At 39.9% G+C, this 16,968-nt stretch overlaps 1 protein-coding gene across 6 annotated transcripts in view; it reads right to left on the reverse strand.

Moving 5' to 3' along the window:
- Drosha (drosha ribonuclease III) overlaps positions 1 to 16,968 on the reverse strand; it is a 117,546-nt gene that overhangs the window by 80,413 nt on the left and 20,165 nt on the right. For all 6 annotated transcript variants that reach the window (XM_021726594.3, XM_013358782.4, XM_021726593.3 and 3 more), the window contains 4 exons: positions 16,725 to 16,879; positions 13,276 to 13,356; positions 4,628 to 4,714; positions 2,018 to 2,104 (listed from right to left, as the gene is read on the reverse strand). In XM_021726594.3, the coding sequence (XP_021582269.1) occupies positions 2,018 to 2,104; positions 4,628 to 4,714; positions 13,276 to 13,356; positions 16,725 to 16,879 (410 nt within the window). The remainder of the gene's footprint in view (positions 1 to 2,017; positions 2,105 to 4,627; positions 4,715 to 13,275; positions 13,357 to 16,724; positions 16,880 to 16,968) is intronic.

Here is a 16,968-nt window from a genome sequence, read left to right on the forward strand (position 1 = left end):
CTGGGAGACTTTTAAAAGTTATGTTTTTGATGTGAACCTAAAACAGACCTAAAAAACAAACTCTATTTTTAATACAGTATGTTGGATTCTAACTAAAATCCCAAGCATAGCCACATTAATAAAGCTCAATGAATCACTCGACTAAGGTCAAAAATAAAAGAATTACAAGATTCAAAGCCAGCTGTCTGACATCTTTTCTAAAACAAGAGGTGCCAATATTTATTATGTATCAAACACCCTGGTGAACACTTTCTATGTGTCATCTCGCTTTATTTTTCACAAAATCTGAAGAGACTGCTATAACTAATGCCCCTATCTTCCAGATGAGAAAACAAAGGCTTATAAAGACTGCAGTATCAAATCACACAGCTAGTAGGTGGAATTCATTAACATTTAAACCCTGGTCTCTCTGAAGCCACACTGCTTTTCTTCTTCAAGGTGACCCTAAAAGTCAAAATGAGCTCTATATCATCTCTAAAGAATTAAGAAAAAAAGATGATAGATTATTTTCTTTAAAAAAAAAAATATATATATATATATATATATTTTTTTTTTAGTTGTAGTTGGACACAATACCTTTATTTTATTTATTTTTATGTTGTGCTGAGGATCGAACCCAGGGCCTTGCACTTGCTAGGCAAGCACACTACCGCTGAGCTATGACCCCAGCCAGATAGATTATTTTCATGCTAACTAAATTATTTGCATTTGCAAGCTCTGGTGGCATTACATGAAAAGGCATTACATGAAGGGTGGTGGGCTTAATGACTTCCAAAACCCTTTATATCTCTAAGGTTGCAGGCTTTAGTATAACAAAAGTTTGAGTGCCTAGTACAGACACACAAAGCATGGGAATCACTAAAATTCAAAAACTGCCCAGTACCATAAAGGCTGTGTAAGAATGGTCCCTTTTCTATATTGGTGAACAGATGGTCCACCGGGAGGTAGACGTAATGTGGAACATCACATGCTTTTACATTTTACATTTAGAGTATAAACATTATAAAAGAAAATTCTCTAGGATAAAACATACTACGGAATAAAAGAGAAATCTCATTAGGAAAACAATTTGTTTTAAATCACTACTTGGAATTACATCTACTTATGAAGTGAAAAAGAAGCCAAGGTAAGGCCAAGATTTGGGTCTTAGTCTTCAATGGAAAAGAATTCCATGTCTTAAATAAACAGTACTAAAATAACTTTCTAACCATAGATATCATTTCATGAAACCAAGCCAGAAAGGATTAAAGAGCACTCTATTTTGATGTAGCCACACCATAATTATAATCCAGTAAGTTCTACTAGAGCCAGACCTAGGGAAAGCACACGGCTGTGCCTCCTCTCCTGCACAGCTGCCTCCTGATTTACTCTACACTCAATTGGAATATGGAGTAATACATGAGGCAATTCCAAGATGGACAGCTTTGAAACAGAGATTCTGGACTCACAGATACTCACAATTGTACTGATTACCAGCAAAATATTCATAATATCTGTGTAAATATCCTAAAGCCTTATGTCAGACCAAGACTCTTACAAAAGACATATTCCTGAGGCTTGAAAGCAAAAAACTGTATGAAGTTAATCAGGCTCCAGCTAACAAGCTGTTTCTCTTTCCTTCACCCAGAGACATAATAGTTTCTCCTCAAAACTTTCCAACTTTCTGTGAAGGACAACCAACCCAAAATAGTTTTAACACATTATTCCACAGTTTATCTTCCTTTTTCAATCTTTCACACTCTCAAAATGTTATTTTCTCAAAATGACACATGTTTACCTACACCATTTAATGTGGACCCAATGTGTGACTCATTAGCACAGATGTCACACTTCTACCTGACACTCTGCTACAGATTTCCTGCATCTCATGCAGCAGGATGCACAGTAAATGTTCTTAGGAGTCAGAAGAAGGGAAATCTACTCTGACTTTTGAAAAAAAAAAAATATATGAAGGAAAGACAAGGAAAAGGGAAGGAGGTGGAGAAAAGAGAAAGGGAGTAGAACAGCACATACTTACATTGGTCAGAGGGGCATGAGCAAACATAGAAAATCCTTCAAAGATATACTCATGATCATCATATTCTATAACAGTTGGCCTGTCAGTCTAAAAGTAAACAGAAACACAAAACACAGTTTAAACAAACCACAATTTGCATGTGAAGATATCCATCAGGACACAGAGTAACCAAGAGCAAAAATGAAGATAACTTTGTGCATGCCTATCATTTTTCCAAACTTTACAAAAGTTAATTTTAAATGGAATTCTCTGGGTGGTGGATTTCTCTGGCTTCAGGTATTAAGTACAGTATTTATGTCCTGAGACAATGGTGCCAATTATCGGTGTCATAAAGAAAAAAAGAGGGGCTAGGGTTGTGGCTCAGTGGTAAAATGCTTGCCTAGCATGCTTGAGGCACTGGGTTCGATCCTCAACACCACATAAAAATAACTATCCATCTATAACTAAAAAAATTTTTAGAAAAAGAAAGAAAAAAAAAACAAGGGTTACATAGTTTTCTAGGAACTAGTTTCATTTAATCCCACAACACTACTCTTACTGAACTATATTTCTGAACTAACAGAAGTTCTAATATGGAACAAGATAATTACACAGCTCACTCAAACATAAAAATCAAAAAGAGACTCGGCATTAATATGTAAAGACTAGAACTGCCTAAAAGGCTCTTAAAGCCTTCAAAGTGCCAAAGTTCATAGCTCCATCCTAGCTTCTCCAAGGAGAGGTCAACCCTCCAAACATGCAATATATCAATTCCCATACAATTTCAAAGACCTTAATTACCCAAAAACTGAATTAGATGATACAAATATTGATCTAAACATGAGACTTTCTTCCTTATGACATTCTTCTTCTTCTTCTTTTTTCATACCAGGGATTGAACCCAGGAATGCTCAACACATCCCCAGTCCTTTTTATATTTTATGTAGAGACAGGGTCTTGCTAAGTTGCTTAGGGCCCAAGTTACTAAGACTATCTTTGAACTTGCAATCTTCCTGCCTCAGCCTCCTAAGCCGTGGAGGTTACAGGCATGTGCCACCATGCTCAGCATATATTTAATCTTAAATGTTAAATATGGAGCAAACTATCAAGGTTGGTAACGTAATAGACACATAAGAATGTGTTATAAGGTAGGCTATAAGTATCATTTGTTTAAAAATTATATATAGATTAAGAACTTAAGAAGGATCAAAGAATATCCAAATACACATTATTCATTTTGCTAATATTACTGTTGCATTCTATTTGAGTAACTCAACAGTTTGGCAGTTCCTCAGAATATTAAACATTGAGTTATCATATGAACCAGAAATTTCAGTCGTAGGTCTACACCCAAAGGAAATCAAAACACATACAAACACTGTACACAAATGTTTACAACCATAATAGCAAACAGTGGAGATGACCTGAATGTCCATCAACTGATGAATGGACAAATATGGTGTATCTATTTTATAAACACACACATACATAATGTAAGGGAATATCATTTGGCCATAAAAAGGAATTAAATAGGGGGCTGGGGCATAGCTTAGTGACAAGTGCTTGCATGAGGCCCTGGGTTTGATTCCCAACACCAAAAAAAAAAAAAAAAAAGGGAATGTAGTACTGGCACATCCTGCAACATGGGCATTTTGTTGAAAATAATTAATTACATGAAAAAAGTCAGACACAAAAGACCACATGTTTACATAAAAAATACAACACAGGCAACTCCACAGGCACAGAAAATATCCTCTCCACCTAAGGCTGAGGATAAGAAAGAAATGACTACAAATGGGCACAAGGTTTCTTTTAGGATGAGGAAAATGTTCTCAAGTTAAGATTGTGAAGATGATTTTTATTAAAAATCATGAATCATATACTTTAAATGGGCGAATTTTATGATGTATGACTATCAATGAAATCATTAAAATATATAATTTTGAATATTCCAATTCTGAAATAGAAATCTCTTGATGAGAATAAATAAATTTCATTCTATGAGGCACTACAGTGTAACAGAATAGTATATAAGTACCGGCACTGGAGCTCAATTCCTAGATTCAAATAACCACCTGCCACTTGATACCTGAGAAATCTCAAGCAAATTATTTAACCTCACCTATAAAACCCATGCCCCATGTGGATAATAGACATATACTTGAACAGGTATATTGTGAGAATTAAGTGAAAACATGCTAAACCCTTAGAATGGTGCCAAGAACATAGTACATGTTCAAAAATATTAGGTGCCATTATTATTGTCATAATATACAATAGATTTTCTTGTTTGGATCACAAGACAATAAATAAGCTATTCACTAATAGTTAAAAGATACGGAAATGTTTTCATTCTTCCCACACCACTGCTTCAACTAACAGCTCCATAATTCACTGGCCATTATGAATTTGGTTATTATGTAGCATCAATAATACAAATGAAAAAGTATACAGTACTACAGTGGTGAGGAGCTGAAATAAACTTCCATTATGATAAAGATCAATTTTATCAACATAAAAATATTTTTAAAAGAAAGAACATTTAAGAACTGAATCAGTAACTTAGTATACTCACATTTTAATCTATTTACATACTAAATCATATACAATTTGATTTTATTAGGAACTTACTAAAAAGTTTGTAGGAGGGGAGACTGTGATCCGATAGTGGAAAAGTCTGCCAGCATTGTTGGTCATGGGGCGGCAGGGTTTGATGGCCTAAGAAAAAGAACAAAAATAGAGCTTACAAGTAAGTCAGAAAACATTCTTACTTAAAAATGAACTATATTTTCAGACTCACACTGTCAAAAGATGTTTTATGTGTATTCCCTCTCAGAAAGAACAGAATTCAATTTAATGCTAACGAGATGAATGAAATGAGCAGGCCAACCAGTTTTCAACCCTTTTACCATGGACTAGTGATCGGAGATCCAGTGTCCAATAAGGCCACAAACTATGGGCTTCTGAGCCACCAAAATATGAGTTCAGTAAACAGGCAATTGTTGCTTATGGAGACACCTAAGGCAAAATGGCTAGACCCCAGCACACCTGGGGGTGCCTGCCACTGGCAAAGATCTGGTGCTCTTCTATCTGGGTAGGTGGGAGAGTAGGTCAAGTCAGCGTCAAGGAGGGTATGGAGGAACTCATGAGGCTTGCTGGAGATGAGGCAATTTGGGAGCCATCTTTGACATAAGTGCCAATAGATGTCACTTTACCCACAGTGCAAATAGCTAGACTGGGCCATGAGCCTACAAAGGCCTGGGAGAGTGGTACACTGCAGGACAGGCTGCTATTGCTTTGAAAACTTTATTGGATGGTGTGTCTTGGTGTTTCCCAGGTGGTAAGGACCTGAGGAGCTTGATTAAATTCAGAGGCTGCACCACCAGAAAAGATGTTTGGCCAACTGTAAAGCACTTGCCCACAGTGGCCTGTTGAGGGCTCTCTCACAGGTATCCCTGTGCTATGGGGATGAAGGCTTCATAAACCCACTGGAGCATTGCCTAAATGCTTTAGTAGCTCTTCTTTCTTCACCTTTGTGTCAGTCATTTTCATCCCCTAACATAAGGGGGTTCATGCTGGGGTGTGCCACTTGCCAGGCCACAGCCATTGCAGCAGAAACAGCACAAGTCTGTGCAGAAACAGCACAAGTCTGCTCACCAGTTGTGCCACATCTAGTCATGCTTCATAAGTTTAACAGAGTTTTGCAGTAATGGGTCTTACAATCTCTGGAGAGAGTGGCCAAGCTGTTGTATTTCCATGAGTTGCAGACCACATCCTGCCAGGTACATACAGTACAGCCAGGCAGTGCCTTTTGCCCTGGGTGCCTGCATCAGTCTTTGAGCAGGCTTTGAAAGGGGCAGGCCTCTTTGCAGACTGTGGTGTTTGGGTGTGTTCTTCCTCATCCATGCCAGATGTGGAGGTGGCAACTGTTTTCTCAACTGTGTGCCCAGTGGCGACTGGTACTGTCTGTGGTGCAGCCAATGTAGTCCAGCACACTTGGCACCATCACTCCCTAGCTCACAAGCTTCCTGGATGGCCAGATGAAGTGATGCAAGTCTAAGGTAAGCCTGGACAACTTGGGTGTGCTGCTAGTGGGGCAGCAGTGCCTCATAGACATCATACTGGGTGGGTAATACCCCATGAGAAGACAGGCTGTCCCAGCAGGAGTCCAAAGAGGGACAGGAAAGGCGATGTGGAGTTTGCAGTGATGTTTTGGTGATTCTAAGGACTTTGCTAGAGGCATTAGTTCCGGGATCCAACAGGAGATGTTCTTCTAATTCTGCTGGCAGACAACAACTGAGGAACTCTCTGCAGATCAGCTTTTCCTTAGACTTCTTGATATGCATCATGATGGCAAGACCTTCAGCACCAGCAACTCCTCTTGCACAGTAGGGGCTGGAGACACATCACCCACTGGTCAGCTCTTCAAGCCAGAGATGCCCCCTGGCATCTAGACCATCCTTCCTCCAAAAACCAGAGTTGTCTTAAGAATAATTTTGGCAGATCTTTCCTGGTGGCAATTTCCACAACAGAGACACAAAGTGCATGGAGATGGCAGCAACAGGTCAAAAAACAAAATTAAAAAAATTAGACCCACTACGGAGTATTCCACAGGGCTTCATTCAATTTACCAATCTCTCTCTCTTTTATTTTTTTCTTCTAAAGACTATGTTGTCCAGGCTAGCCTTGACCTTGCAATCTTGCTGCCTCAGCCTCCTGAGGAGCTGGGATTTTACTCAATTTCTTGATCAAAGCTGGTTCCCATTTACTCTGTTGATCCTCCCATGAATCGGGATATCATGACTCACTTGCTTACAAGAATATCATCCTCATCTCCAAAAAATCATATTCAGGACTCCCAGGTGATCCTGTTAACCATCTTCCCCTAGTTACTTCTCCCCTTCAGTTGAAATCACATCAAAGACAAAACTTAGGCAGCATCTAATACTCAGGCAGCTAATTCTGGTAATACTCTTGAGAGAAAGCCAGACAGTCAGGGAGACAGATGACCAACTGATCAGCAGAGTCTCTACCCTTTCTTGTACCTATATTCATCCTGGATCAGTTACCAAGTGGTTCCTTCAACTTAAGGAAGTTTAGGCTACTCATTTAAGCAATCGTTCTAAGCCTTATGAAAGCTGCATCTGTGCTGAGAGGGCCCTGTCTCCTGGGAATCCCTGGGTCAAGATTAGGAAGCCACAGACCAAGCTATATCATACTTCTGACATGCAGTACCAAACTGGTGAAATACCTGAGTGATATTGTTCCCCTTATAGCCACAATGTCTATTATTATATACTAGACAGATATGCAGACCACAGGACTTAAGGATCTTTTTAGATATAAAATCTTAACATCATCTTCTTTTCACTTGTTGAACAACACAAAATCACCTTTGGCTAAACTTACAAATAAATTGTAAAAAGCAGGAAAATTAATCTCAGAAATCAGAGCAGTGAGTTTTAATAGGAACTAAGAACAGTGAAAGGAATAAATTGCAAGGAAAAAATAAAAAAATTATAAGAGGTGGTGAAATAAAACATGCATGACGCTTAACATGGAAAAAGGAAAACTGAAATGGAGGGGGGAAAAAAAGCAACATTGGAATCAATGGGTATGCTGTGATAGATAGGGATGTGTCACCCAGCCTTTTCAGGGAAGAACTTACTGCTCAGCTGTGCAAAGTATGAACACAGACAGCTTCCAGCTGTTGGGTCCTTCTGGATCTCTCCTCAGTGCAGAGTCTTGTCCCCCAGCATCAAGTACTGAGCTTGGAAGAGGTATAAGAGCTCCACCATTTTAGCCCAATTCTACTGGGCAATATTCACTTCACAGATTACCCCGAGGTTGACTGGGATTTTGTTGGGCCTTACTCATAGTTCAGCTAATCCTTCTGTCCAATCCTTACACCCTCTTCCTTTCATAGGGTTCATTATTCCTACAGACATCCTGCATTCCAAAACCATCTGAGCATCTGCTTCTCAAGACCCCAATATGTTGTAGTTGGTACCAGGAGTGATCCAAGAAAGCAGGAACTTAAAAACTAAGATGACATTTTAGAGCTGACTAGCAGATAGGACCAACTAACAAAGAGGACCCCACTGCAGTGGGTGGAGCACATAACCCCTCACACACCAGGTCGCAGGTTCATTAAAACTTTCAGAGACTGAACCAGGAAGCTGAACCAGTGGAAGCAGGGGCAATAATGTATCAAGTGCTTATGATTATAGAATTGAAGTAGCTAGAAGGATAAGGGCTATTATCCTTGCAGAGTACATGGCAATCGCTAAGCACTACAGACATTATGCCATGTTTCTCGATCCTTAGTCTGCCTAGAAATCATCTGAAGTCTTGCTAAATCTCTGATTACTTACTCCCACAGCCAGTTTTTGACTCTGCAGCTGAGTCAAGCTAAGAATCTGCATTTCTTAAGCTTATATTACTTGGAAGACCTCACTTGTAGAACCACTACTCTTCAGAAATGTAATAGCAGAGGAGAAAATGCAATTGGAAGGCAGAAGCGAAAGCCAGAGGGCTTCTCAGAGGCACTCAAGAACCCTGATCGCCTGTAATGAGAGACAAGAGAAAGCCAGGACTAAGCCCGGGGCTCACCTGTAAAAGCAGCCACACTTGAAGAACAATGGACAGCCACCAAGGTAGGTCTGTTATGCCAAGGTCAAGGCCCTAGAAACCTGGGATGAGGACATTTAGGTTTTAACTCCTCAGATTCCTCTAAATCTTCTACTTCTGCAGAGATGGCACACCCCTCCCTGTTAAAAGCAGTCTCTCTCTCACCTGTGATAAAGACAATGGAAGATCCTACAAGGCAGCCATGTGTGTGTGTGTGTGTGTGTGTGTGTGTGTGTGTGTACGTGCATGTGCACACACACACACCTACCCACACACACACACTCAACTAGTATCCAACCAATCTGCTTCCTGGCCAACATACCTATAATCAGAGTTATTTCACAGCATAACCCAGCTGGAGAGGTGCTGGGAAGAAAGAATTTATATCCCAAAGGAGCTACAAGAAATAACCAGCACATGCCAGCAGCCAGAGGCATCTACAGAAGACCAGGTACTGATAGTGCTTCACTAAGGTGCCAGAAAATAAAAGTGATGAGGAAATAGTTCACTGACTTTGGAATACTCAGATTCAAGATACCAGGAGATGCTGGGAACTCCCTACTAAGATGCCCCCCAAAAGCAGAAAAAAGCATGGCTCACCTGAGTAATGCTGAAATTCCAGAACTGTCCATGGTAAATGGTAGAGGAAGAAATTCAAGGAGTAGGCACGTTCGAGTATATATACTATCTTCAGCTAGAAACTATTCCAAACAATCCCCAGAGCACACATCAAGAGCAATGTGTGGTGAAAAGGCTTTGCATCACTAAGATAGGTGATGGCCTCGTCTACAGGCCAGGGCTGACTGTAGGACAAGGGATCAGAGGGCAGAGCTTGTTAACAACAATGGGGACAACAGACTCCTGAAACAAGGAAGGCCAGGTGATGGGGACAAATTGCTAGAAGTCATGTCACATAATTATCATTGTGATCAGTAAAGTCAAAGTGGCAGCCAAGGGGGTCTGAACCATAAAGTAGGGGAAACAGTTAACAGAGCATGATGTTCTTGGGTACAAAATAAATGAGCAATCAACAAGAGTACTACTTAGTTTGTACTAACAGAAGGAATCAATTGTGGATAACCAAGAGGCGAGGGCAGGTCACTCCAGTAAATAGTCAACACTATCCTTTGGCTACTTCTAGAACTGACATATTTTTTGGATTGAAATTCCTTGCCAGAAGAGGTGGCCAGATTTCAGGAGGACGGATTTTTGGACGGATTTTCAAACACTATAATGTGTAGAAATGGTGATGACAACAAAGCGCTTTCTCAAAGGGGCTGTGGCCATTTACCCAAGGAACTGTACACTGGAGAAAGGAACTACACAAGAGGGTTCAAGGAGCACTGGACACAGCACCTGCATAATCCCTGAAGAATATGAAGCCAAGATAATAAATGGAGTCTTGGTTGAGGTCTGGCTTATAGAGAGTCTACTGATCCACCGATCTACCCAGGGTTCATTTTCCTAGTCCTCAAATTCATCTTTGGAACTGACATAACTCAACAGATTGCACCACTCTACATTGGGTCCTGGACCTGTGGAGTTAAGAAGTCACGATGGGAAGAGCAAACAAAAGCCACTAGAATTACCACTACCACCATCCCTAACCCAACTACCAAAAACAATAGTGCATTCTGGGGACAATGGAAATCAGTGCCACCCTTAAGGATTTGAAGGACATAGGGGTGAAGAACATCTGTTATTTTATCAATCTGACCCATGAAGGATCCTAAACGAGATGGCAGAATACGTAGCTGCCATGTTAGGTATCGTAGCTTAGTGAGTACAGGTTTTGTTTGTTTCTTTATTCATTTTTATGGTATTGAGGGATAGAACCCAGGGGCACTCTACCACTGAGCTACATCCTACCCCTTCTAGTTATCCAGGCTGTCCGTGAACTTGTGATCCTTCTGCCTCAGGCTTCCAAGTCAGTGGGATTACAGGTGTGTACTACCATATCCAGCAGTGAAAACAGATTAATATGAACTCAGGAACAAAATACATGGCAACCAACTTGGTGAATGTGTTCTTTTCCATCCCAGTCATAAACGGAGTTCAGAATGTTTCACAGACAACATTAACGTTTAGCCCTAGTGCTCTGTCAACTCTCTCACCCTGTCATAACATCCACAGAGTTCCCAACTATCTGGACGTACTGCAGAACATCACATGGCTCCAGTATGACTGTGACATTCTACCCATCAGGTTAGAGGCCTTGGTCAAACACATGTACTACCCAGGACAAGAGAGAAACCTACAATAATTCAGAGGCCTACTGCAGCCACACAATTTTTAGAAGTCCAGTAGTCTGGGGTGCCAAGACATTTCCTCCAAAGTAAAAGAAAAATGAGTGTATCTTCCACTCCCTGGAATGAAGGAAAAAACAAACAAACAACAACAAAAAAAAACCACTGGTGGTCTCCTCAGGTCCAGGAGGAAGCATAATCCTCTGAAGATTGCTTTGGACCATTTACAGGTGACACCAAAGGCTGCCAGACTGAGCACAGCCCAAGTGAGGAAGGCCTAAGTAGTTCCAGACCAAAGTACAATCAGTCCTGTTCACTGCAACCAAACAAGTCAAAAGATCCTACCATGTTGATGGGAAAAGATGCCAAGAGGAGACAGTGGTAGGCCACACTGGGAAAATCACAATGCTGGTCTATGGTGTTCGGGAGCAAGGCCGTCCTATCTGTAATGATGAACTATGTGCTTTGAAAAAACTCCTAGGGTGCTTATGGGCCCTGGTAGAAGTAGAAAGCCTGGTCCAGGGACATCAGGTTGACATGTGGCCGACATGCTCACCATAAGCTGGATTCCTTCAGTACCATCAGGCAATTAAGTTGAGTGGCACAGGCAATAATCCATCATAAGACGGAGGTGACACATCCAGAATCAAGCGTAATAGGAACACAGCATAAAAGAGCTACCAGGGCAAAAGGGCCTGATACCTAAGGCGCCATCACTGTTATACCAGCACCCTTCCCTCAGGCAAGGGAGGATGTAGGGATGAAGGCAGAGGAAAAAGCCAAACCTTGGCTTGCAAACAGGTCAGAGAGTAAGAAAGTGCAAACCAAAAATGGACTACACTATAGCCTAGCTCAGGGATGGTTTTGAAAGACAAAGATAAGGGAAAATTTCCCCAATGGACAGTTTCAGGCAATATACTTGGTCATGCACTTCTGTGGAAAGAGAGGTGGCCTGAAGCTAGAATAGAAATGGACTCATACAGAAGCATGTGGCTCTGCCAGCTGGTGCAGGACCCAAAAGGGAAAAGACTAGAAAGTCAGGGATGACAGTCTTGCAGTGGAGATATTATGAGGGACTTGTGAGAACCACACAGAAGGAAAAGTGATGATTTCTAAATCAAATATGGGTGTCAATCAGAGTAACCATCTCAGAACAGGTAACAGAGCACCACCGAGACAAAAAAAGACTATAGTAGCTGGTGCTTGTCCTCAGCTACCCCAGAGTGGACAGGATGGGCACATAAAGTGGCCCCCAGTAACAGAGCTCAACAGCACAAACACCTTTTACCCAGGCTAAGCTAACTAAGGTAAATGCCACTGTCAAACTTCAACTGGCCAAGCACAGTGACTCACATTGAACCCCCAAATGGCACCAGTCCTTGAGGACACAAACTGCCACTTCCATCTAGACAGGAATATACATGCACTGTTTTGTTTTTCCTGCATACAGGAGCTCAACTAGCACCACCAGCTACTCCATTTCCATCAAGGAATAATAAATGGAGTCTGCCAAGCTGTGGGGAAAGCCAGCAGCTTGCAGAGGCAGCCGACAGCTCCTCATGGCCAGCTCATCTGCGTCAGTCTCAGCTGCAGAGCCCCCTTTCCCAAAGTCGTGTCCTTCTGGGAAGGCTGCTCTGGGGACTAAAGGGAAGTAGAGAGAAGAAGGTCACTCAGACCAACACAAGAAAATCCCCAAAGCCAGGCATAAGCAGGCCCACATCAGCATAACTCTCCCTCTGCTCTGTCCTGGCCGTGCTCCCTCCTTGCTACAGGTGTTGGTCCCTAATCAATATCTCAGAGCTCCCAACCTGGGGCAATGCACTGATGCCCACAGATGCCACCTTGTCCCACACTGCCTTGCTACGATCAAAGACTTCCAAAGACAAGGGAAGTGAGGCAACTATCTCAATTAGGCACTCTCATAGTCATTACTTCAATTATTATTATTACATCCTCAAATAAGTCTTAAGTGAAAACTAAAAATTTATATTCACTATGATAATCCTGGGATTAATGAAAATACCTTATAAAAATAAAAAAGTAACAGAAAAAATGAAGGAAACAGAACCAAAATGGAATAGTTATGTTTCTCACGGGCAATTCATAGCTATTTATGATGAAAACATGGAAAATTACTGTAATATATATAATTTTAAAATGTATAAAATAATAAGACACATATCAAACACACCATACCTAATTTATATAATGGGCTTTCCAGATAACATGTGCTGCACTCTACCCTCAAAACCCAAGTTCTTTTCCTCAGCAATTTTTAGTAACAGAGAATTCCAGGGAATATGAAAAGATAATTTTGATGTCATTAAATCACATTTAGTGGGAAAAGAACAGCAACAGCATCTGTCCTCAGTACTTACAAATATCATAACCCAAGCCAGTTACCTCTTCTCCAGGATAAATGCTGTGCCGAATTCCAGTGCGTCTCGCTTTTGCACTGCATTTGCAGAGTGGTCCATCATTCATCTGTCAAAAACAGAATGTAATTCGTTTTTATTAAGGGGACAATCCACACCATGCCCGCTGACGCCTTGGAAACTGCAGGCTTTAATGTCATGAGTACTGAGGCTCTGAAGAGGCTGTCACGGTTAGGAGATTAAACGGATGTTCCAAAACCAATAAAGCTGCAAACTGTCTATATTGTCTGATAAAGAGAAACTGTATGACAACACTGGATTCCCAAGTTATTTGTGCAGCCAAGCAGGAAATATCAGTGTCAGCACTCTGTTTGCCCCCGTCATCACCTACCTCTTTTTAGGACTTTTTTTTTTTTTTTAACTTATTTCAGGAAAAATGACTTTCACAAAAAAAAAAAAAAAAAAGCATATTTTATATCCTGGAGAAACTCATAGAATGCTTTGAAGGTGACCTGCAGATGAACCACTTTAAAAAAGAAAAATTTAAGGTACCTCTGAAGCAGAAAGAAGAAAATGTCTACTGAAACCAGAAAAACTCTCAACACTAGTCAGGTTCAAATGCATCTACTTTCTCCTGAATTCATTTTACTGGTTTGAGCTCCACACCCATGACTCAATAAGTGAACAATTTTGATGTTCCTTAGATAGAAAGATAAGTGCTAAGCAAAGGGGGATAAATAGCACAGAGTCCATGTACTCAAGGAATATTTATTCTAGAATGGAGAACAAATGAGGTACTTAGTAATTTATTTATTTTTTTATTATTTATTTATTCATTCTTTGTGGTGCTAGAGACTGAAGCCAGGATTTCATGTGTGCGATATAAGCACTCTATCACTAAGCCACATCCCCAGCCCTGTATTTAGTAATTTAAAAGAAAGAGGAAATCAGTTTGAATAGCCGTACCACTGGGGTTGCCACGGCTGGTCAGAAAGGCTTCAGAGATGAAAAGTGGAAGATTAGACAAGACACGACAAGAAGATACTAACCCACACAAGGCACCAGCATGCATAAAAGAAAAAGAGAAGGCAGAAATCCCACGTTATGCTCCAAGATGTGAGACCCAAAAAAATGGAATGGATTATTCATGTGGGCAAAAAGAATAAAGGAAAACTGAAATCAAAATCTAAAGGATCTTAAAAGCTGGCACAAGTTTATCCAGTACAAATGTATTGAACATGTTCTGACTTTCTTTTCTTGTCATTCCCTAACTAATACAGTTGACAATTTACACAGCATTTACATTGTATGAGGTAATATAAGTAATATACAGATGACTTAAAAGTTATATCAGATGATGTGTGTAGGTTATATAGAAATACTATGCTATTTTATATAAGTAACTCCAGCATCAGTGCAATTCGTTATCTGTGGGGCCCCTGAAACTAATCCCCCCTTGGCTAACAAGGGAAAACTATATACCTACACATATTTCTTTAAAACCCTAGGGATTTGCATGAAAATCAAAGGGAGATTAATAAAGGAAAAGGACCAAGGTGGGAAGGAGGGGACAAATTCTGGGGAGTGATATTGGCCAAATTCATAGTTATATTATGTGTAGGTTATGTATTGAATATGTAACAACAAATCCCATCAGAATGTGCACCAACAAAACAATGAAGGGGGGGAAAAACATTAAAACTACATTGGATATAATGGGGAAAAAATAAAGTTCTAGGGATTTGTAATTCACTGTGACCAATTAAAATATAAATTAAAATATATCAATAAGACTATGAAAAGAAATATTAAAGTAAGAAGCTTTCCTTAGTCTTTCAGGAAATCTAAAGCTCCAGGTGGTATAGCATAGAAATAACATTACTATCCAAAATATATATTCTTAAGACATCTAAAGTAACAGCTGGCAAATAAGAGATATAATAAGATTCCATCAAAAATCACAACACACACCTAATGCCAGTTATAACTTGTGATGAAAAATGTGGAAACTCCCTGATGTTCATGACTTCCAGGGAAGCAGACATCCTACATTCTTGCCTTTTACAGGTCGGGGCTCCTACACAGATCAGCATTTACAAAGTGCAACTATTCAGAGGACACAAAACCAAATTCATAAACAGAACAGAGGGATGATATAGAAGCCCTGGCAAATCTCCAAAGGGAATAAGAATCCATACAAGTAACAATGGGTGCTTCTTGACAGAACAAGAGCCAATCTAAAAAAAAGAAAACATATGGGGAAAGATTTTTTTGAGGTGAAGACAAAAATATTCTGAAATTGCATTATAGTGCCAGTTGTACAACCTTGTGAATACAATAAAAAACAATGAATTGCTGGACGTGGTGGTGCACACCTATGATCCCAGAAGCTCAGCTCAGGCTGAGGCAGGAGGATAGCATGTTCAAAGCCAGCGAGGCCCTGTGCAACAACCCTGTCTCAAAATAAAAAATAAAATGGGCTGGGGATATGCCCCAGGGGCTAAAGCTCCCTGGTTTCAATCCCTGGTATCAAAAAAAAAAAAAAAAAAAAAAAAGAATAAATTGTAAACTGGTATGTAAATTATAACATGTGAATCACAACTCAATAAAAAAGAAAGCTACATACATGATCAATATATAAAAACAAATTTTAAAATGAGTCAGCAACTTTGCAAACACTTCTGTTCAATTCCATAAAATACATTTTTGCTGGTCATCCTAAATATATAATTGTATCAAAAAAGATTTTTTTCCCAATAGCTATCATCTAACAAGAACCAGGAGACTAGCATTCTAATTAGTAGAGGCTGATGTGAATTTATTTACAAAATATAAATTTCAGAGTATTTTATAAAACATGTAGATGTTTTAATATGCTTAAGAATTTCACATGCATGAAAGATCCTATTTTTGTATGTATTGTCTATTTGAAAGGTACAAATCTTTTATAAAGATGCTATTATATATTACTTCAAAATAAAATAGTAATTAAAAATAAAAATAGTCCAGCCGTTACATCATTAGCTTGAACATGTAACAAGGAAGAGAACCTACCAGGACTTGTGACCATCACTAATTAACAAACACGAAGTTTCATACTGCTATTTTGTTTACTATTTTACAGCAAAATACCTTCTAGGTGAAATGCTTTCAAAAAGACTTACAAGTTCTCTTTCTCATCCTACCATTTGTCTCCTACCTTTTACTCCAAGTTTAATGAGGCAGCACCATTACCCTGCTCCCCAACACAGAATTTACAAACATCGTCAACTATGATTCAAGAACAGTTGCTCTGGTTCTTATGTTTTGGAGCTGAACTCTGAAGCAGAAAAGAAATAAACCCTGAAAAACTAACACATAACCCTGAGAGTAAAATTCTATTTCAACACCAGCCAACATGCATCTTCTGAGCCCAGAGCCATAAATGTGACGTGTGGGTTTGCAACCTTCATAGCAAGGGCATAAAAACGCACGCACCTGGCCTGGGTCATTGTACCAAAGTTCATCATGAAGTCGGTCAGGGTGGGCTTTTTTGCGTTTGATTTCTGCAATGACGTCAAAAACTTCTGAGTCGGAGCTACTAGAACAGGTGCTATCCTCGTCAGACTCACATTCGGATTCACTGGAGCTCTCTAGTAGAAATTAGAGAAATTAACAAATGGTTCTTGTGTGGACTTTCAAATCACCTGAAACTCTCAATATAAGGTCAGTTGTTTATCTT

Source organism: Ictidomys tridecemlineatus, chromosome 1 (assembly GCF_052094955.1).
Source record: "Ictidomys tridecemlineatus isolate mIctTri1 chromosome 1, mIctTri1.hap1, whole genome shotgun sequence".
NCBI classification, from domain to species: Eukaryota; Metazoa; Chordata; class Mammalia; order Rodentia; family Sciuridae; genus Ictidomys; species Ictidomys tridecemlineatus.